General features: G+C 37.3%; 1 protein-coding gene across 3 annotated transcripts in view; it reads left to right on the top strand.

Annotated features, from left to right (window-relative positions):
• The window catches only part of UBR2 (ubiquitin protein ligase E3 component n-recognin 2), a 124117-nt gene that overhangs the window by 61910 nt on the left and 39065 nt on the right, over positions 1-23142 (top strand). For all 3 annotated transcript variants that reach the window (XM_080807224.1, XM_080807225.1, XM_080807223.1), the window contains exons 12-21: positions 10379-10542; positions 10632-10731; positions 12901-13029; positions 14128-14311; positions 16747-16808; positions 17447-17557; positions 18549-18614; positions 20211-20333; positions 20471-20534; positions 21512-21636. In XM_080807224.1, the coding sequence (XP_080663350.1) occupies positions 10379-10542; positions 10632-10731; positions 12901-13029; positions 14128-14311; positions 16747-16808; positions 17447-17557; positions 18549-18614; positions 20211-20333; positions 20471-20534; positions 21512-21636 (1128 nt within the window). The remainder of the gene's footprint in view (positions 1-10378; positions 10543-10631; positions 10732-12900; positions 13030-14127; positions 14312-16746; positions 16809-17446; positions 17558-18548; positions 18615-20210; positions 20334-20470; positions 20535-21511; positions 21637-23142) is intronic.

Below are 23142 nucleotides of genomic sequence, written 5' to 3' on the forward strand. Positions count from 1 at the left end.
ATGCTTTCATTTTTAGTCAGGGATGTTTGAGAAGCCTCTGAGATATCCCATGTGTGCTCATATCTGTGCTTCCTCCATTGTTGTCCATTTCCATGTCTGTACCCAGTTCTAATAATTTCTTTAATGTTCTCAGGCTTTTTTTTTTTTTTTTTTTTTTTTAAGATGAACTAAAATTGGGACACCTGGGTGGCTCAGTTGGTTAAGCCGCTGCCTTCGGCTCAGGTCATGATCCCAGGATTCTGGGATCAAGTCCCGCATTGGGCTCCTTGCTCAGCAGGGCGCCTCTGCCTGCCACTAGGCCTACTTGTGCACGTGTTCTCTCTCTCTCTCTCTCTCTGACAAATAAATAAATAAAATCTCTTTTTAAAAAAATGAACTGAAGTCACAAAAAAACACATTAGGATTTTGATTGAAAATGTATTTAAAGATACTTTGGGAAGAACTGATATCTTTGCAATATCAAATATCTCTGTCCAGGAACATAATTTGTCCTCATTTATTAAGTCTTATTTTATGTTCTTATTACAAACTTACCGTTCTCTTCTTGTGGGTCTTAGCCATTTTTAATCTGGCTATGTCTGGCATGTAGAAAAAACACTGTTACTTACGTATTCATCTTAAATCTTTCTGGTCCTCTTAATTAACATTTAAATGTTAAATTTTGTGTTAAATAACAAAATAATATTTTGTGTAGATTCCTTGGGATTTTGAGTAATCTACAAGTAATTTTTGTTCTATTTCATCTTCTGTTTTTTCTTGTCTGATTCTCTTAGTTAGAAACACTAGACAAATAGCGTATGTACTCATTTATTCAGAACTTACTTATTTAGCACCTTTACTGAGTAGGTACTGTTGTGGGCTCTGGAGAAAAATATTGCAGTAAACAAAGCAGACAAAAGTCCCCGATCCTATGGAATTTATAGTCTCATTGGGAAGAGACAGATACACAAACAGCTGGATACCATTTATGAATCAAGTGTTGATGAGTGCTATGAAGTAGAAAAGCAGATTGAGCGGATAGAGAGTGACACTTAGGGGATCATACTTTATGCAAGGTTATCAGAAGGCCTCTCAGAGAAGTAGTGTTTGAACAGAAACCTGAAGAAAGTGAAAAATGAGTAATGTGACTAACTGGTGGAAGAGCCTCCTGGGCAGAGAGAACAGCAAGTACAAAAGTTCTGAGATGAATGTGCACTTGGCATTTTGGAAGAAAGAATCCCAAACAGGCCAGTGTTGCTAGATAAATGAGGAAAATGGTCAGTGACATCACTGAGGTATAGGGTTAAAGATGGAATGGGCAAGGGCCATTGTAAGAGCTTAGGTCTTTTGTCTAAAGAAAGTATAATAAGGGAAATGATAAAAGAACAGAAATTAATAAAACAAAGCAAATATATGTAATAAAAAAATCAGTACAACCAAAAGTTGGTTCTTTTAAAACACCAAGGAAAAAAGGAATAGATATTTAGAAAGACTAATAAAGAAAAATAGAAAAATTTTATTGTGAAAAGGGCTGCAAAAAAGCACAGGCCTTACAGATATTAAGTAAAAAGTAAGACAGTATTGGGACCAACTTAAATCAGTATAATTGGAAGTTTGGATGAAATGAGCAGATTCCTAAGAAAACCCACAGATTATTAAAAGAAATAAGAAACAGAAATTTTTAATTATTATAAAAATCTTCTCACAAGTCCCTAGGCCCAAGTGGCTACACTGGAGAATCCTTCCAAATATTTAAGGAAGAAATAACACCTGTCTTACATTAATTTTTCTGGAAAACAGAGAAAGAGAATATACTGGCCAATTTAATTGAGTTCTCTGTTATCTTGATACCAAAACCCAGCAAGTCAATTTACAAGAAAATTACCATCCACTCCCTCTCACAGGTGAGGTTGTACAAATCAAGTCAGGCAATATAGAAAAAGGATAATACATCACACCAACTTTGGTTTTTTTCCTTAATGCAAGAGTAGTATAACATTTGGGGGGAAAAAATCATCTGGCATAATTCACCTTATTAACAGATGGGAAAAAAATTGTATCAAATGCTTTTTCTGAATTAATGAAAATTCAACACTTATTCATAATTTAAAACAAAATACCTCATACCTAGGAATGAAAGAGAACTTTAATCTGATAGAGTACCTAAGAACAAAACAAAAAGTAAAAACCTCAAGCAAACATTCTACTTAATGCTAAGTATTCAAAGCTTTCCCCCTGAGATGAGGAATGAGAAAGATTCCTGCTTTTATTTACCACATGATGACAGCCATTCTCTCTGTAATTTCTTAATATAGATGTTTAAGTTGTTGGCTTTCAGCCTTTCTCTCCTGATAAGTGCATTTAAGGCTTAAGTCCATCTAAGCAATAACGTTAGCTGCATCCCACAATTTTGTAATGTCCTATTTTTATTATACAGTTCAAAAAATCCACTGAGTTCCTCTGGGACCTCTTCTTCCTTGACCCATTTTTTCTTCTTTGTGGTTATACTCTTTAGAGATATATTGCTAAATTTCAAAACACTTGGGCATTTTCTAATTATTTTGTTACGAATTCTAGTTTAATTTTACTGTGGTTGGAGAACTTGCTGATTTCAGTTGTCTGTTTAGTCTAGCTTTATGGCCCAGAATATTTTCAGTTTTGATAAATATCCCATGTGAACTTGAAAATAATGTATATTCTCTTATCATTGGGTACAGTGTTTCTGTATGTCGCTTGGGTCAGGTTTGTTCATTTTCATTGTGTAAGTCAAACATATTTACTAATCTTCTGCCTGCTTGTTCCATCAACTGTTGAAGCATCTTAGGGTTTCCTACAGTGATTGTTAGATTTGTCTTTCTCCTTTTACTTCTGCTTCTATATACCTGTTTTATATATCTTTATGTTATTGAACATACAAATTTAGAATTGTACCTTGTAGATTAACCCTTTTATCATTATGAGTTATCTTTTTCATCTCAGATAATACTGCTGACTTAAAGTAATTTATCTGATATTACAGCAACAACTCCTTTCTATTGGTTAGTGTTTGCATAATATGTCTTTTCCTTTTTTTTTTTTTTTTAAGAGAGAGATAGTTGGGAGTAGAGGGGGGGGCAGAGGGAGAAGGAGAGAATCTCAAGCAGTCCCCCCTACTCCCAGCACAGAGCCCAACATGGGGTTCAATCTCACAACCCAGAGATCGTGACCTGAGCTGAAATTAAGAGTTGGCTGCTTAAGCAGCTGAGCCACCCAGACACCTCACATTTTTAACTTTTTTGCACCCTTATATTAAACTTATATCACTTTTTTATTTATTTATTTTTTTTAAAGATTTTATTTATTTATTTGACAGAGAGAGATTACAAGTAGTCAGAGAGGCAGGCAGAGAGAGGAGGAAGCAGGCTCCCCGCTGAGCAGAGAGCCCGATGCGGGGCTCGATCCCAGGACCCTGAGACCACGACCTGAGCCGAAGGCAGAGGCTTTAACCCACTGAGCCACCCAGGCGCCCCTAAACTTTTATCACTTTTTTAAAGCATGTATTTGGGTTTTGTTGTTTACCAAATCTGTCGCACCTGATGATGTAATCAGATTACTGCTCGTTTAATGTAATTACTGGTATATTTGGCTTTAAAGATCACCTTGTGGAAAAAAAGAAAAAGATCACCTTGTGATCTTTTTTTTCTGTTTGAACCACCTATTTTGTTTCTTTTTCTCTTCTTTCGGATTAAGTAGTTACTATTTCTTTCCCCCACCCTTTATTAACTTGTTTGTCTTACATTCACTTACTACTCTCATAAGGCTGACTCTAAAGCAGTTTTACTCAGAAGTGTCAGTAATGATAGGATAAACAATTTGTACCAGAATGTGAACCAACATGTTGGTGATCTCAGCAAAACTCTTGCTATGAGAGGGGCGCCTGAGTGGCTCAGTGGGTTTAAGCCTCTGCCTTCGGCTCAGGTCATGATCTCAGGGTCCTGGGATGAGCCCCGCATCGGGCCCTCCACTCAGCAGGGAGCCTGCTTCCACCTCTCTCTCTGCCTGCCTCTCTGCCTACTTGTGATCTCTGTCAAATAAATAAATAAAATCTTAAGGGAAAAAAAAAAACAAACTCTTGCTATGAGAAAAAAAGTCAGCTAAATTAGACTGTTACTAGTTGATTTATCTTCTTGTCACAACAAGCAGTTTGTAGGCTGCTGGTCCATGGACCGACCATACTTTGGGTAGCACTGCCCTAGAGGTTACGTGTGCATCCCTGATACTGCAGGTCAGCCCCTAAAGGGTGGAAGTCTAAACGTCCCCACTCAACCTTTGCTGGTGTAGATGGGAATGGAGCTACAGTTTTTCCTGTAGCAGTTGCCTAGAGTAGAGGGGTTCTTGTCTGAAAGTTTTCTCTCCTGCTGGGTTACTTCTTTTCTGTGGCTGAGAGAGCTGGCTTTTATTGGGGCTTTTAAAAAAAATCTATGCCCATTGACATTTTCAGGTTACCAGCTTCTTAGAACTCTCTGCCATGTCATTTCTTGGGTTCTTTGAGGTCCCTAGCCAGTCTGCCTTCTAGCCACCTCTCTGAATCTTCTGGTGTTCTTTGGCATATACTATCCAGGATTTTTAGGTGTACTTAGAAAACTACACCTACTCCCTCTAACCTGATCACTGGAACAAAAAAATCCACCCCCCCCCCCTTTTTTTTAACGGATTCCAGTTTTCTGGTGAAATTCTCCATTTTTCCCTCAGTTTTCTGAACATGTAAATCGTAGTTATTTTAAAGTCATGGTCTGATCTGAGAGTGTCTGGGTGGCTCAGTCAGTTGAGCTTTCGATTCTTTATTTCAGCTCAGGTCATGATCTCACAGTCGTGGCTTTGAGCCCCGTGTCAGGCTCTGTGCTCAGTGTGAATTCTGCTTGGGATTCTTTCCCTCTTCCTCTCCCTCTGCCCCTGCCCCTGCTCTCTCTCTCTAAAGTGGATAAATAAATACATCTTAAATTCGTAGTCTGATAATGTCATTCTCTAGATCATTTGTAGGTCTGTTCCTATTTTTTTATGTTTTTGCTTCAGATGTTTTCCTTCAGACGCTGAAGGAAAAGCAGCTCCAGAATGTTGGCTCACCTCCCTCTGCCATACCCCTTCTCCATGGATCTATCCCCTCGAGTCCTTATTTCCTCAGCAGCTCTCTAATGATTTCAGACTTTTCTTCCTAACTGATCTTTTCTGGTTGTTCTTAGGGGGAAATGTTGGTCAGCCTCAATTTTCCATCATGACTGGAAGCAGAAGAGTTACATGTATCATTTCTTGAAAAAGCACCATTAGTAATTCATCTGCCTATCCCTGCTTAAAGTCAATTGCCTAGAGGCGCCTGGGTGGCTCAGCCATTAAGCATCTGCCTTCGGCTCAGGTCATGATCCCAGGGTCCTGGGGTCAAGACCCACGTCGGGCTCTCTCTCATTTTGATTTTTAGTCCTTTAAAATGCTTAATAACTTTTGATTGACATTTGTCTTAGATTTCAGCAGTCTTGATTTATGATTTATATAGGTTTGATTTTTTTTTATAGATACTGGATGTAGATATTGTATCCCTATGCTGGTGGCTTTCTCAGATTTGGAAATTTTGGAGTCATTCTCTCCTCAAATACGGTTTCTGTCCATTCTCTTTCTCATTGCCTTCTGATAGGATGTTCTTTATTACAAAATCTTAGACACTGCATGATATCTTTCTCCTAAGAAGATTCTCTTTGATGTTAGGCAGCTGGAGAGAGGCCTGTCACCTTAGTCCAGTTAGGAATTGACATGACTCCAGGTTGTTTTGGCAAGACTCTGTCTTCTGAGTCATCCTCACCCCTGCAACATTATCCTCTAAGATTTCCCAATCGAGAGCCTAGAGGGTTCACGAGAGTCCTCCCCTCTCTAGGGTCCTGAACTCGTTTTATTTCCTCCGCTTGCTAAAACTGCCACATTGCTCCTCTGCTCTTCCAGTCTTTCTGCTCTTAGACTTCTGGCCTGTGTAGCTTCAGAATTTTGCAGATGTCTTATGGGGGAAAATGGAAGAAAATTGGACTCCATTCCTACTCTTCTGTTCTTACTAGAGTCCTGGCCACCCCACTTCCCACACCAGATAAAATCTTTGGTTTTTCTTCCTGTTAGCAGTTTTGTCAGATTCTTTCCGAGGACCTTCTGTCTCATTTTGTCCAGCTCCCAGAAGAGTCAGATGCTGAAGGAAAAGCAGCTCCAGAATGTTGGCTCACCTCCCTCTGCCATGCCCTTTCTCCATGGTTTTATCCCCTCAAATCCTTATTGTCTCAGCAGCTCTCTAATGATTTCAAACTTCCTAACTGATCTTTTCTGGTTGTTCTTAGGGGGAAATGTTGGTCAGCCTCAATTTTCCATCATAACTGGAAGCAGAAGAGTTATACATGTATCATTTCTTGAAAAAGCACCATTAGTAATTCATCTGCCTATCCCTGCTTAAAAATCAATTGCCTAGGGGCGCCTGGGTGGCTCAGCGATTAAGCATCTGCCTTCAACTCAGGTCATGATCCAATGGTCCTGGGATCGAGCCCCGCTTTGGGCTCTCTGCTCAGCAGGGAGCCTGCTTCTCCATTCTCCCACTCCCCCTTCTTGTGTTCCCTCTCTCACTGTGTCTCTTTGTCAAATAAATAAAATCTTTTTAAAAAATCAATTGCCTAGATATTAGTGAAATGTTATATATCCATGATAGAATCCCATATATTGATTGATCTTTTGGGTTAACTGAAAATTCAGTCTTCATTTTTAAATAGCCTGGTCAAAAACCAAAACTAATAATTCAAGTGATGACAGTATCTTACTTGTTCTAATTTGTTTTTATTAGGTATGCCCTAATTTATAGTCAGCATTACCCCTGTATGCTGTATCATGTTTAGCTTAACTAAAAGTGTGTACACAGACCATTATTATTCAGTATAGTTTTTCAGAGGAGTGCATGGATGGTTCAGTCAGTTGGTCATCCGACTTGATTTCAGCTCATGTCCTGATCTCAGGGTGGTGAGATTGACCCCCATGTCAGGCTCTGTGTTCATTGTGGAATCTGCTTGAGATTCTCTCTCTCCCTCTGCCCCTGCCCCTCCTGATGCTCACACTCTCGCTCTCAAAATAATAAATAAGATCTGTATAAAAAATAAAGATTTTCAAAAATTAAAAATCTTAAAAAATAAAATGGGGGCCCCTGGGTGGCTCAGGCGTTAAGACTCAGCCTTTGGCTGAGGACATGATCCCAGAGTCTTGGGATCAAGCTCTGCATTGAGCTCCCTGCTCCACGGGAAGCAGCCTTCTCCCTCTCCCACTCCCCCTGCTTGTGTTCCCTCTCTCACTGTCTCTCTCTCTGTCAAATCAAATAAAAAATCTTTTTAAAAAATTAAAAATAAAGTTTTTCAGAGTCTTGGGGGACTGTGGTCCATTTTGAATATGCTATTAGATATGTAATGAGCCTTGCAACACAAGATTGAATACAAATTACATAAAGTGAATAAAATTGTAATTAAGGTAGGTAGCAGTAGTATAATTTAAAGCAAAGCGAGTGGTAGGCATTTAAAAATTAAGCAGTTTGGGGATGCCTGGGTGGCTCAGTTGGTTAAGTGACTGCCTTTGGCTCAGGTCATGTCGAGCCCCACCTCCCTCTCCCTCTGCCGCTCCCACTGCCTGTGCTGTCTTGCTTTCTCTCTCTCTCAAATAAATAAAATCTTCTTAAAAATAAAAAAATAAAAATAAAAATTAAGCACTTTTAGGGTGATAAGAAGTACTAGAACTGTATAATAATGTTAGATACTTAATGTTGAAGGTTACCTTGAAAGGTTAGCAACAAGCTAGGCAAGAGGTGATAAAGCCAAGCACTTAAAGTTTTTTGTTCTTCTTTTCTGAACTTTTTTGTTCTTCTTTTCTGAACTTTTGTTCTTGCTTTCTCTGGTTTTCATTTTAGAAATGGAAATGCCTGAATAATTCCCATCTCTTAATGGGACACTACTAATGGACATCTTACTGATTTTTTTTTTAAGTTGGCACCCATGACAATCAGAATCCAATCCAAAATTACACAGTGGATAAACCATTCTCTTTTAATATTCATCTGAAACTGAAAATGCTAAATAAATGCCTTGGTTGGTGAGATTTACATTCCACCAATATTAAATTGTCTCTACCAAACTTCCTTCACCTATTGATTATACGTCTTGTAAGCATGCTCTGCAGAGTTTTTTCTTAGGTCACTCAAATTGCATTATATCCATTTTACTTTCTCAAAATCAACTAATTCAGCAAACAAAGAAAAGGACTGTCTTTTTTTTTTTTTTTAAGATTTTTTTTATTTATTTGAGAGAGAATGAGAGAGAGAGCATGAGAAGAGGGAGTGTCAGAGAAGCAGACTCCCTGCCAAGCAGGGACCCAGATGTGGGACTCAGTCCCGGGACTCCAGGATCACGTCATGAGCCGAAGGCAGTTGCTTAACCAACTGAGCCACCCAGGTGCCCCATCCTTTTATCTTAACCTGTCAATACCTCCTCTTCTTCAAAGTTGACCTTAGTCTTCACTGTGTAGGAAAATGGGCAGAACTTAATCATGTTGATTTTTGAGGTCTTAGGTCCTATGTCCTGGCAATGTGATTATGACTTTTGAGTGTTTCAAAGGAATATTTAACTATATAGATTTTCTCTTTATCTGATAACCTCAGAACTTTTACATTAGAACACAGCCTTACTATATTCTTAGACTTATATCTTCTGTACTTTTTTGTCCTACTTTTTTTAAAGATTTATTTATTGTTTTAGAGAAAGAGAGCACACGTGGGCAGGGGAAGGGGCAGAGAGAGGGAGAGAAGTATGGAGCCTGGCATGTGGCTCGATCCCATGACCCTGAGATCATGACCACCTGAGCTGAAATCAAGAAGTTGGACTCTCAACCAACTGAGCCACCCAAGCACCCTGTCCTACTTTTTGTTGCAACTTTCTATATTGCTAATTGATTAGTGGGAGACCTAGTTAAGTAGGTCCCCCCAACACCAGTAATACCCTTGAGCCTAGTTAGGCTAGAAAGGTAGAGGAAAATCCATGATCATTTATAGCACAGTAATAATGAGGTATTCAAATAATATTAGACCTTCTGACTTTATTATGGAGCAGAAAAGGAAATGCAGATTGTTACAAAATAATGTCCAACCTCATTCAAAGTAAGATGAAATCTAGAATCATCAGAATGGCAAAGATCAAATGTTTAAAGTTTCATTGTGTTACTGAAAGCATGAGGGGAAAGTCACACACTGTAGATGGACATATAAATTGGTAAGCTTCTTTGTGGAGACAGTTTGGTGATATCAGTAAAATTTATAATGTACGTACACTTTAACCCAGTAATTCCACTTCTAGAAAATTATTCTATAAATATCCTTGCAGTTGTACACAGCTAATATTCATTGCAACATCTTTTGTAATAAATAGCAGAAGACTGGAAAAAACCCAGATGTCTCATGTCTCACCATTAAGGGCCTGCCTGGCTAAATAAAGTGTAATAGAAAAATATAACCTGGTGATAGTTATGATGATTGAGGGAATTTATATGAACTGATACGGAACAATCTCTAAAATACATGAAGTTAAAAAAACAAGTGCAGAACAATGTTTATAATATGCTATACTTTGAGGGTGAGAAATAGGTATAATTAAATACATGTAGAGAAATAGGTATAATTAAATATATGTATACTTCTGTCTACTTAGTAACACTTAACCCATGTATTATAAATGTATATACGTGTGTGTGTGTTGGTACATATATGTGTGTATTATACACACACACACCATCTCTGGAAGAATATGCAAGAAAACTGCTCAAAGAGTTTGCCTTTGCAAGGGGGACCTTGGGAGCTAGGAAACTTTTTACCTTTTTTTTTTTTTTAGTCATTTAAATGTATTTGCTTATTCAAAAATACATAGATATGTATATACATAGAAACAAAAAATAAATTTTAAAAGGAGATTAAGAGGAAATACAGTTTCATACTGAGTTCTACAGAATCTGTGATATGAACCTCCGGATCCTAGAATAATTATACCATACCATTATAGGTGTCTAAATGTCTCAGTTAAGGAAAATTTGCAGCCTGGTTCAGATCCCCCACCCTGAATTGTCTTTGAATAATGAGCCTTGGATCTGTCTCCTAAAATTCTGGCATCTTTCTCCGTGATATAATTGTTGCTTCATACACGTGGCAGTTGGAGTAAGTAATTGTTATTTAGAAATACACAGTAATGCATTTATGATCTTACATAGTTACAGTGAAAAAGGTTTAAACTTCAAAGAGCTAAGCAGTGTTGGTGACATTTTTTAGCTTTCTAGTAAATACGTTTTAATCACCAATGTACCCTGATATACTTTTTTCTAGGCTCGGATGCTTATCACAGAAGAAAACCTGATGACCATCATCATTAAGACTTTTATGGATCATTTGAGACATCGAGATACCCAGGGTAGATTTCAGTTTGAACGATATACTGCTTTACAAGCCTTCAAGTTTAGGAGAGTTCAGAGCCTTATTTTAGATCTCAAGTAAGTTTTTGTTTAATTATCCAACCACTTGCAACTTGTAATATGTCAGTGTTTACCCATATGTTCATTGCTGTTTTTATCTTGTTCAGGTATGTGTTAATTAGCAAACCAACCGAGTGGTCAGATGATCTGAGGGAGAAATTCCTAGAAGGATTTGATGCCTTTTTGGAATTACTCAAATGTATGCAGGTATGTATAAATGGAACATTTTAAAGAGGAGAACTTTCTTTTTCTTTCTTTTTTTTTTTTTTTCTTTGCTTCGTTGCACTGAACATCATTTGTGTTTTCATTTGGGGCACATTTCCAAAAGAATAATTTAGATAACTATAATTTGGACAAAGAAACTCCTCTTAGGGGTGCCTGGGTGGCTCAGTGGGTTAAAGCCTCTGCCTTCGCCTCAGGTCATGATCTCAGGGTCCTGGGATCTAGCCCCGCATCAGGCTCTCTGCTCAGCAGGGAGCCTGCTTCCCCCTTCTCTCTCTGCCTGCCTCTCTGCCTACTTGTGATCTCTGTCTGTCAAATAAATAAATAAAATCTTTAAAAAAAAAAAGAAAGAAAGAAAAGAAACTCCTCTTAAATTGGAAACTCTTAGAATGGTGTAGAATGAATGACATCCAAGCAAAAATTCTGGCATCTACTATTCTTTTGTATTTGGTTGTTCTTTTGGTTACCATTAACATTCTTTCTTTGAGGATTGCAAGTTTACTGTTTTTAATATGCTTACATGGAAATATTGTGAAGTTAAGAAACTATAATGTTTATTTAAGAAACTATAATGTTTAATTTTTTTGTTTAATGTTTCCATAATTCTTTTTCTCTCCTTGGTATATTTATATAATACAGTATAGAACTTACTCCCCTCTGTTTAATTCTGTTTTTTTGGAAACACTGTCATATACAGAACAGAATCTAGAAGCGGAAGCTAACTGGTATGGTTTTAACTGTAAGAAGGTAGATATCATGCCAAAATATCTGAGCCATACCATTATAATTCTTTTAGTAGCTGCTGGCTTCCTTAAGCAAGAAATAAAATCAACTTCCATTTTTGGAAAATATTCTGGTTTCTGTATTGGGTTAGGATGTTTATTACAATACTTCTCTGCTTTTCTATCTGTAGAAACTTTGGCCATTTTAAATATTAGAGATATCCTCTATTTTCTGTAATCAGTTCTGATGCACCAAGAGGGTAGTTAGGCTAGTTTCTTTTTTTCTTTTTTCTCTCTTTTTTTTTCTTTTTTAAGATTTTTTTAATTTATTTGACAGAGCATGCAAGCAGCAGGGCAGAGGGAGAAAGAGAAGCACGCCACCCACTGAGCATGGGAGCCCAATGCAAGGCTCAATCCCAGGACTCTGAGATCATGACCTGAGCCAAAGGCAGATGCTTAACCAACTCAGCCACCCAGACACCCTGTTAAGCTAGTTTCTGAAACATCATATTCTTACTTAAAATTCTTTTAAAACTGTATATTCTTGGGGCGCCTGCATGGCTCAGTCGGTTAAGCATCTGCTTTAGGCACAGGTCATGATCCCAGGGTTCTGGGATCAAGCCCCAGGTTGGGCTCCCTGCACAGCAGGGAGCCTGCTTCTCCTCTCCCTCTGCCTCTCTCCCCTGCTCATGTTCTCTCTCTCTTTCCCTCAAATAAATAAAATCTTTTTTTTAAAAGTATATTCTTATAAAACTATTTTGTTTATCTTTTTGTTTTCTGTTTCTGTTTTGGAGGGGCTTTTTTTGTTTTGCTTTATTCTGTGAGAACTTTTAGTTGCAGATTAGCAATAATTATGAAAACTTTATTATATTATAAAATATAAATTCATTACTATTTTAAAAATCTTCTTCCAACAGTTTAGTCCGTAAATGATAGAGCTAAAAAAATAACTTGAAGGATCGTTGCAGTGAAGTATACATTTTATTGTTTAAAACATATACAAGATTGCCTCAAAATTATTTGTTCTAATTTTTTTTAATTCCATATTTTAGAGAATGTTAATATATAAACATGTAAGTTAGGGAGTTGGACTTCTTATACTACTTGAAGCTTCTTGTTAAAACTTTCATTTTACGTGTTTTTTTAATCAAAATATATTCTATACTATTTCTTAAGTTTCAGTGCAAGAGGACAAGCATAATTTTAATCCATTTAAAATCTTTTCTCTTCTTTTGGGGCACCTGGGTGGCTCAGTCAGTAAAGCGTCTGCCGTTGGCTCAGGTAATGAGTCCCCTGTCGGGCTGTCTGTTCAGCAGGGAACCTGTTTCTTCCTCTCCTTCTGCCTGCCATTCTGCCTGCTTGTGCGCTCTTTTTCTCAAATAATGCATAAAATATTTTAAAAATAAAATAAAATTTTTTTGCTTCTTTTAAGGGAATGGATCCAATTACACGTCAAGTAGGACAGCATATTGAAATGGAACCAGAATGGGAGGCAGCCTTCACACTACAAATGAAATTAACACATGTCATTTCAATGATGCAGGACTGGTGTGCTTTAGACGTGAGTTTCTTCTAGGGGTAGTGGGGTAGGAGATAAATGGAAAAGGGGCAATAGACAGATTCCTAAGAATTCTGAGGACATTTGGAGAGGATAGTGTGATACTTAACTCATGAAATAACATTTTTTTCTTCTCTTACCTATAAATTCCATAAACGTTAAAATTCTGAAGCCTTAGGAAGAAACTTGGAAAACAGAGGAAGAAATGATCCACTCTCTCTTCCATTACTATCTACATTTTTCCCCCATAATCTCATCTAGATTTTGAGCATATAAAAAGGGTTTAGAGATTTATCCAAAAATGAAGCTTTACAACTATTTCATTTGTTCTCTGTCTTAAAATTACTTTGCTCTCCTTTGGCTATAAAGTCTAGGTGAGAGCCCATGTAAGTTAAGAGGTAAGAGAAGACTTCTATGAGATCTGAACTATGTGTCAGAGTTAACTGGTCAAAGAGCAAAGAATACTCCTGACTGTGAGACAGCTGCAGCATGCTCTGTTGATGAGAAAGAGTATGGTTGGTCAGGTTGGAGCACAGTAGTTGAAGGTAGAGAACTGGACAGGGGCCTGATACTGCAGGGCCTTGGAGGCCTTGGAGGCCATGGAGAGAAGTTTGGGTTTTATTCTAATAGAGTTGGGATGCCACTAGTGGCTACCGTGCAGAAAAGGTGACATGATCCAGGTTACATGTTGTTATTTTCTTTTTTTTTAATTACTCTGTGTGAGAATAGATAGAGGAGAGATCAAAAGTAGAAGCAGGGGATTTAATAGATGGTTGGCTTTCCTTTGAGTTACTGGAGATGATCAGTGGCCAGGTTTGAGAGAAATTTAGGAGGTGAAATTGTAGCTTAGTAATAGATTGGACAGTGGGAAATGAGGGAAAGGAGGGTATTGGAATAATTTCTAGATTTCCACAGCTGTATGGAGATGGTGTTCCTGAGACAGGGCACTGGAAGAGGGACCATATTGGGGGAGGGAAGATTGAGTTTGGTCTTGCCTATATTGATATCTGAGGTACTTAGTAAGTAAGTAAGTAAGAGGGCTTATTCAATGTTGTAGAAACCCAACCTTTTAAGTCACTTACAGAAAACCCTCTTTTTTAGGAAAAAGTGTTAATTGAAGCTTACAAGAAATGCCTTGCTGTATTGATGCAGTGTCATGGTGGTTTCACTGATGGTGAACAGCCAATCACGTTAAGCATTTGTGGACATTCAGTGGAAACTATCAGATACTGTGTTTCCCAAGAAAAAGTTAGCATTCACCTCCCAGTTTCTCGCTTACTTGCAGGTAAAGCATTTCTCCCCAAAAGAGAACCCTGAAATTATCTTTTAAATTATTGTTTGTGGTTAATATTTATTGAATACTTTCTATACATTACATTGAGAGTTTTATAAGCATTGATTTACTTAATTACCACATCGGCCTATGAGGTAGGTATTATTACTATTACATTTGCTTCACAGAAGGGAAGACTGAGACATAGAGGTGACTTCTTAGTGTCACTCAGGAAGAAAGAGTCAGAGTAGGAATTGTGAGGTGCTTTGGCCCTAGAAGCCATGTTTATAAGGACAGTACCATAGTGCTGCCTCAGACTTCTAAACTGCACATACCACGTGTTGTATACCACATGGTTAACTCAGCCCACATTCAGAGTCTGTGTTGTTACCATTCAAATCACCCTGTCGCTTAAGTAATTGCTGATAAATTGAAACCACCCTAAGTTTTTTTCTTCTCCTCTGAACTGTTTTTTACTCATTTATTGATAACCTTTTTAAGCAGCAGGTCCAGAGTGAGTCCCACATTGGAATGACAGTTTTTAATCATAAGTAGTTGCTTTATAAGCCATTTATACTTGGTGGAATATTTGAATCCACCACCTTGCAGCAGCCAAAAACTTCGAATATTCACTTGTCTATCTCTACCTTCAGACTCATTTCAGTGTAGCTTCCTTCCATATTTCTTGATCATAGGAATTCTTATCCTGCTCACATACTGCTGTTCCCTTTAGTTACATTTCTAACTTTGAGAGTAGAAAGAAGTTCTAAAGATAGCTATTTTTACTCATTGCAGAATTTGTAGTTTATCTTAAGTATGTGGCTAAATAATTTATTATGATGTGAAAGTGGTATGTGTAAGAGTTCGTGGAGAATTGATATTATTTCTTCCTTAAATGTTTGGTAGAATTCCTCAGTGAAACCATATGGGCTTGATACTTTCTTTTTTGGAAGGTCATTAATTACTGGTTCAGTTTCTTTAATGGGCATAGGTTAGTTTTAGTTATCTGTTTCTCCTTCTAGGAATTTTGGTAATTTGTGTTTTTCAAGAAATTGTTACATTTCATCTAAGTTATGAAATTTATGGGCATAGAGCTGTTCCTAGTATTCCTTTATTATTCTTTTAATGTCCATGGGATCAGGAATAATAATCCTCTTTCTTTTCTGAATGCATTTTTTTTTTTTTCACTGTTCTGAGCATTGTCACATTTTCTTGATGCTAGAGCCTAGCATTCCAACAGTCTTATGGAAGTTGTGGAGATTTAAGATAACTTAGACATCCAAATATCAGTAATGCAACAAATAGAACAACAAAGAAGTACTTAGTATGAAACTTGTTCAGGCCCTATTTTGTTTCCACAAGTGCTTTGAGCATACTGAACCTGTTGATGCTTGTGAGCAGGTGACAGCACGGTGTTGTGGGAAAGTTGTTGGTCCTATTTACAACTCAGCTGCTGATCTTTGCTGCCTTTAAAAATTCTGGTTTTATGTTGGAGGCCAGTGCTGATAGTTATCCACAAGGAAAACAGTCAGTACTCTGAGAGTTGTACTCATTTCTGCCTAGGTCTTTACCGCTCTCAGACCTCAGTGAACCTTTTTGAGCATTCTCCTGACTGTATTTGATAAAACTTGGCCTAAATGCTTATAATCTAATTGAAGAGCTTACTAAGTAAACGCACACAAAACAGTTCAAGAACAACCTGGGGTTTGTACTAATGGAGCTTGAGTGGCAGATGTCGAGTGCAGGTCATTAGAATAAGACTCATGATTCAGGTCTTCTCGGGTACAAAAGCCTCAAGCCAGTATTGACCAAGTGGCCAGCCATATCTATTGATAAGATTGTAAAAAACATTCTCTATATAGACAGCAACATAAATAGGATAATTAGTTCTTAGTTAACAGAATTAAGCAAGGTTGAGCAATACAAGAGCCCGTTGCAGTTAGGAACTAGAGAGGCTTTGATCTTTAAGTTCTAAGGGAACTTAAATCTGAGATCAGGATTGGCATGGACCGTGAATCCCAGGACTCATCTCTCTGTTCACTTGCCAGGAGGATCTCCTGCTATACTTTAAATGGGGACAAACTCCGTAGCCCAGTGAAATATGACCCTTAAAGTGAGGATAACATATATAAATGCTTTTGATAATTACAGAACTGCTTTTGCTATATTTGTATGTCTAACATTTACTTCTATAAAACGTCATCATTGTATATTAGTAAATATAAATAGGACTCTAGCTCTAAGTGTACCTTTGGTACAGAGGTTCATGAGAATATCAATTCAAAAAGCTTCATTTATAGATCCAATTCATTTTTTATCTTACTTTGTAATGAGATAGGTTCCCAAAGAGAAAGAGTAGTTAGATACGAAGTTGAGTGAATATTTAGGACTTTTTTCTAAATGATTTGCATTTGTAGAAATGCTTTTTTGTTTGTTCTCCTATGCAGGTTTACATGTATTATTAAGCAAAAGCGAAGTGGCATACAAATTTCCAGAACTCCTACCTCTAGTAAGTAATTCTAACATTTAAAAGTAAATGTCTATTTATTATGTTCCATGTACTTGAAATTACTTTGAAACAAACTTTATTAATCAGGGTTCTGGAGAAAAAACAGAACCAATAGAAGATTGTGCTCACAGGCATGTTCACAGGGGTATGTAAGTATGGAGAGAGAAAAAGACAAAAAATTGATTTATTGTAAGGAATTGGCTTATGCAATTATGGGGTCTGGCAAGTCTGAAATATGGAGACCCAAGGAAGAGTTCATGTTATAGTCTGAGGTCCAAAGGCATTCTGGAAACCAAATTTCTTCAGCCCTGGTGGGGGACCTCAGTATTTCTCTTAAGGCCTTGAACTAATTGGATGAGGTACACCTACATTACAGAGGGTAATGTGCTTTACTCAGAGCATGGTGATTTAAATGCTAATCACATCTACAAAATACTTTTCACAGCAACATGTGGACTGGCCTTAATCAAAATCTGGGTATCATGGCGTAGCCAAGTTAACACATAAAATTAACCATCACGCAAACATACTTTAAGTAATTTTGACTGCTGTTTTATATAATTTCCATTACTATCACCCTGTCTTCTTTATACAGTTGAGATTTTTATGGATTAAAAAAAATTTTTTTTTATATACAGAGTGAACTTAGCCCACCCATGTTGATAGAACACCCTCTTAGATGTCTTGTTTTATGTGCCCAAGTACATGCAGGCATGTGGAGAAGAAATGGGTTCTCTCTAGTAAACCAGGTAAGTGTTTTTTAGTTCATGAAGAGATTTCAATCCGTCTATTCCTTTGGCTTCTGGGAAGGTTGTAATTTTGACTGTACTTAAGTCATTGAAAGTTGAGTATCTATATTAAAATTGTTCAAGAGGATAAAAGTAATGTTAAACAAAAAGTTCCTTAGAACTTTTATTCATACTTTGTCAAGAAACAGTATCAAAAATAGAAATGAACTTAATTTTCTTGATTTTTTAAATTGAGATCATTTTTAGAACAGTTTTATAAAACATAATATAGTAAAAATCCAGATTTCATCTATTTAAATAAAATTGTGCTAAAAGTTGAAAATTCTCTTAGAAACTGATGGTTACCAGAGGGGAAGGGGTATGGGGATGGGTGAAATGGGTGAAGCGGAGTGAGAGGTATAAGTTTCCAATTACGGAATGAGTAAGTCACGAAGATGAAAGGCATAGCATAGGGACTCTAGTCAGTGGTATTGTGATAGTGTTAAATGGCGACAGATGGTGGCTACACTTGTGGTGAGCACAGCATAACTTATGGACTTGTCCAATTATTATGTTGCACACCTGAAACTAATGGAATATTGTGTGTCAGCTATACTTGAATCAAAAAAAGTTCTATTAATAGCTCTGAAATTGAGGTTTTATGTTTAGACCTTATCAAGGCTTGGTATAGGGTTTGGTTTGGTTTGGTTTTCATTCTTCATAGCCATAAACCTTATAGAAAAGTAGTTTTGTTGGGAAAATCAGAAAGTTGGTTGCAAAATGTGGACTATAGAGTAAATACTGAAATCTGGAAATTTCTAATTATTTAATCTCTATGAGGATAGTATTAACTGTTGAGAGAACCACAAATGTGTGTGTATGTGTATACATGCATGTGCGTGTGCATCTGCGTTCACACTTGCACTAAACCCATGTGCTATTGGGGATTGGGGAGGGGAGGGAGCTGCACAAATAAAAACCTATTTACCCAATATAATCAATTTTTTTTTAGATATATTACTACCATAATGTGAAATGCAGACGTGAGATGTTTGACAAGGATATAATAATGCTTCAGGTAATGAATTAAAAGCATTAAACTTAGAGGTTGTAGGAAATGTTTTTCTTCTTGTCATTTCCACAGAACCCAGTCACTTATGATTACTCCCAAATCTGTAGCTTTAGCCTAGCCCTGTCTACTGAGCTCTAAACTCATATGGCTAACAGCCTGTAGAACATTTCCATCTAGATTAGAAGATGGATTGGACACGTTTCAGGTTTAACATATTCAAACTAACTCCTCTTATTTCCTCCATACCTTCCTCCTATCTTGGGTTTCCTATCTCAGTATATTGTTTGACAATCTATACAGTCGTATAGTTGAGTCAGAATCCTGAAAGCCATCTTTTTCTTCATTGTCCTCTGGTTAAAGACCCCAGGCCCCAAGGCTTATGAAACTTAACTATGTTAAAATTCCCTGCAATTGCCATGCTCTCTCTTAAGTCTTAAATTCTGCACATCTGTTTCTTTTGCTCCCCAGTTTGCCCACCGCATCCCCTTCCTTTTCTGTTCACCTTGCAACTTGTCTTCCTGCATGTCTTAGTGTTTAGTGTCACTTTCACCAGAAAGCTTTCTCCAACACACAGAAATGTAGCTAAATATCCCATTTGGGAAGGCCCATAGCATGGTGCTAATCCCCACCATAGCAGTTATAGCTCTGGATCCACAGTTGCCAATTTACTTTTTGTCCCCTCTGCTAAACTATGTCAACTGTATCTTAGTCCCTTTTTGTCCATTGTGCAGATAGCATAATCACATAGTAATTGTTCCATATTATTGCTGAATAGATTTAAAAGTGATAGGAAAGGTTATGAAATGTAAATTTCAAAAATGATTGGCTCAAAATAAAATTTGAGTTGATTTAGAATTTATACAAATGGAATTAAAGAAGAATTAAAACTAATATTTAAAAGCTGTTTCAGGGGTGCCTGGGTGGCTCAGTGGGTTAAAGCCTCTGCCTTTGGCTTAGGTCATGATCCCAGGGTTCAGGGATCAAGCCCCAAATCGGGCTCTGCTCGGCAGGGAGCCTGCTTCCTCCTCTCCCTCTGCCTGCCTCTCTGCCTGCTTGTGATCTCTTTCTGTCAAATAAATAAATAAATAATCTTTAGAAAAAAAATAAAAGCTGTTTCAGTTAGTATAGTTTTTATCACCAAAAATTAGTTTGAGAGTTCTCCTTAAGAACTTAGTATTAGGTAAATAAGGAGTACTAGAAGCGTAATTGCCATAACACATTTCTCTCAGAGTCCATGCACTACTAGAGAGTGATAAGAGAGCCCAGAGATAAAATTTCAGAACTGAATTTACAGGGTTGCAGTTAAGTCAGAGCATTAAAAGGCAAGAGAACATATAGTCTGTGTTATTCCAATGGGTAGGGTTAGGGTGTTTTTGTTTTCTCTATACTTTATTTTGTTTTACCAGCTTAGATTCTTGTCCACACTTGTAGCTTCAACAGGTAGGGAATTGACGGGGGGGGTTTCATCTTTTATAGGGATTGGTGAATAAGTAAGCTCTTTTCACTTATTCAGCCCAAAATATCTTTCACTAATTGTATAGTAACCCTTTTAACCTCCCTCTTTTCCTTTATCTCAAACATAAAAAAAAAAAAAAAAAAAAGACAGGTGTCTCCATGATGGATCCAAATCATTTCCTGATGATAATGCTCAGCCGCTTTGAACTTTACCAGATTTTCAGTACTCCAGACTATGGAAAAAGATTTAGCTCTGAGATTACCCATAAGGTAAGAGCATGTTTTATAAGACCACAATGCATTATTAAAGAAGTATCTTTCATTCTTTTTGGATGTGTTAATCTTCTGAGATAGTATAGTGTTTGTATTTGTATCTCTGACCTTTCTCTCCCTTCCACTTGTTACAGGATGTAGTTCAGCAAAACAACACTCTAATAGAAGAAATGTTGTACCTCATTATAATGCTTGTTGGTAAGTTTGGATTGTTTGCGACATTTATCAATTACATTGGCTTTTGTGATAAGAAATAGTTCCAAGTTTCTAAGCTGCGGTTCTTTTGTTTGAGCAGTTCTTCAGTTTCAGGGGAAGATTAGAGCATCCGTCTCTTTTTCCCTTCCAGTTACTGTAGCACTGAGAGTGATAATACCTCGGTGCTTTGAAAGAAGAGAGTAAAAGTGCTGAAGCAGAATAATATGAAAGGCTCTTTGTTGAGAAAAAAGTAGGACAGAAGAGTTTAGCAAGTAAAAATAAGATGTTTAGGAGCTATTTACTGTTACTTTATATCTTAGGCATGTTTCTTTCTGTGGTTTTGTGTTGCAGAACTGTCATCTTGGCTTTTAGATAGGATATAAATAAGTTAATAGCGACCTGTGGCTAAAAGATGCAGATTTCTTCTCTTATTGCCTGTATTTTCAGACCTGTCACTGCCATCTTTCCTGTTCTATTTCTTTACCTTCTCTACCTCCTCTACTATTTTAGACTCTGTAGTCCATACAACAGAGCACCCTGGCTTCTGTCAGGGGGGGATACTAACAGAGGTCTCAGAAGGTGAGATCTTATTTGCCACTAGATAGAAGGACAGAGGAAGGCTCTCCCTCCCTGCTACCTGTGGCAGATGGCGTGAAAGCAGTTTCCTAGTCCTCTGGTTACAACTACTGCTCTACCAGTTATTGACTACATCTAGTCCCTTCCTGCCTTCTCATCCCATTCTTTCAAAATAGCATCCAGAGTTTTCTCTGTGCCTCCCAAAGCCTGTACTCACCTGTTGTGTCTGAGCCTCAGAAGTATGGTTAGGAGCTGCTCTCACCCTAGCTTGTTGCCAAACCAATTATTACTTTCCTACTGCACAGAAAGAAAAATACATTATTGTATTGCATCAATTAAAAGTATATGCTGCTTAAGTATTGTGATTATGTTAAATGTGTGTATATGTACTTTTGCACTAACAGGAGAGAGATTTAGTCCTGGAGTCGGACAGGTAAATGCTACAGATGAAATTAAGCGAGAGATTATCCATCAATTAAGCATCAAACCTATGGCCCATAGTGAATTGGTGAAGTCTTTACCTGAAGATGTAAGTACCTACATCTTACAAAAGAAATTATGGAAATTCTTCCTTTCCTGACAGGCTAGTATATTTAGATTTACTTCTGTATACCTTTTCCACAGTGGTAAAGACTGCAATTCTAGGACAACTGTAACTCCCAGTCACTCTTATTAGAAGTAATTAGAGGGGCACTTGGCCGGCTCAGTTAGTAGAGCATGAGAATCTCTGATCTTAGAGTTGTAGGTTTGAGCCCCACACTAGGTGTAGAGGTTACTTCAATTTTTTTGCTTTTTCTTTCTTTTTTTTTTTGGTATGGGGGGAAACAAAAAAAAGAATACTAGTGACTGGGAATAGACAGCAGCGTAAGAGTAGAATCTTTTACAGTGAATTCTTAGAAGAGGTAAGGATGCTGAATAAAAGTAAACCTGATCTTGAAAACTGAATTTATTTATCCAGTAGACAGCGTTTATTATTGAGTCCTTACTACAAAGTTGCCATGGGTGGAGATAATACTTTACAACTACATATATTGGAGAAGGAAGTGAGAAATATCTATTCTTCTGTGTTGAGGATACTAACGTTTTTCAGAGCTTTTTCCTTCTGAAGCATCCAAAAACTCTCTTTAGGGAGCCATCTCTTTCATTTTAGTGAATGTAAAGTAATGTTCACATGGGCATTAGTGGGCTAATTGTAACTGTTTACCAACCTAGGATCTCAAGTTCCCTGGCCACCTGTTTTTCAGCCACAGGGCTTTTCAGATAGATACCCAGTACTTGTAGTTAGGAGAGATCCTTATTTCCTTGAGGGTTTTCAAAATGCTTCCCCAAATTTGAAACGTAGATCCAAACTTTCAACTTTAATATTCATTCTTCTGGGATTTAAACCTGTATTTGTTGCATAATAATACTTCCTTTAAACTTTATATTATGAAGTTTTGAATATCTATAGAAATAGAAAACATAGTGTAACAAAACCCATCACCAGTTTTAACCAGTCTTGTTTTATCTATACCCAAACCACTAATCCCTGCATGCCCACTGGATTATTTTGTTAAGAATACTAGGTTTAGGGACACTTGGGTAGCTCAGTCGTTAAGTATCTGCCTTTAGCTCAGGTCATGATCCCAGGGTACTGGGATCGAGCCCTACATCAGGCTCCCTGCTCAACAGGAAGACTGCTTCTCCCTCTTCCACTACCCCTGCTTGTGTTCCTTCTCTTGCTGTGTCTCTGTCAAATAAATAAATAAAATCTTAAAAAAAACAAAGTTTACCCGCAGATGATACACAGTCTCCACCACCCAACCAAAACCACAAAATGAATTTGCCACAGGGGAGGAAAAAAGAACCAAAACTTCCAAGAACCTACTTTCTTTCTTAAAGTACTTTAAAGAAAATTTGTATTTTTTATTATATTTTATATTTTATGTGCATATTGCTAGTGCTCAGCCATGTTTAATGATCTTGGATGACAGCCTTCAAAAGCATCTTCTGTCCTGCTTCTGACTTTACTTGTGTGTGACTATGTTAATTATCA

Source organism: Martes martes, assembly GCF_963455335.1.
Source record: "Martes martes genome assembly, chromosome: 6".
NCBI classification, from domain to species: Eukaryota; Metazoa; Chordata; class Mammalia; order Carnivora; family Mustelidae; genus Martes; species Martes martes.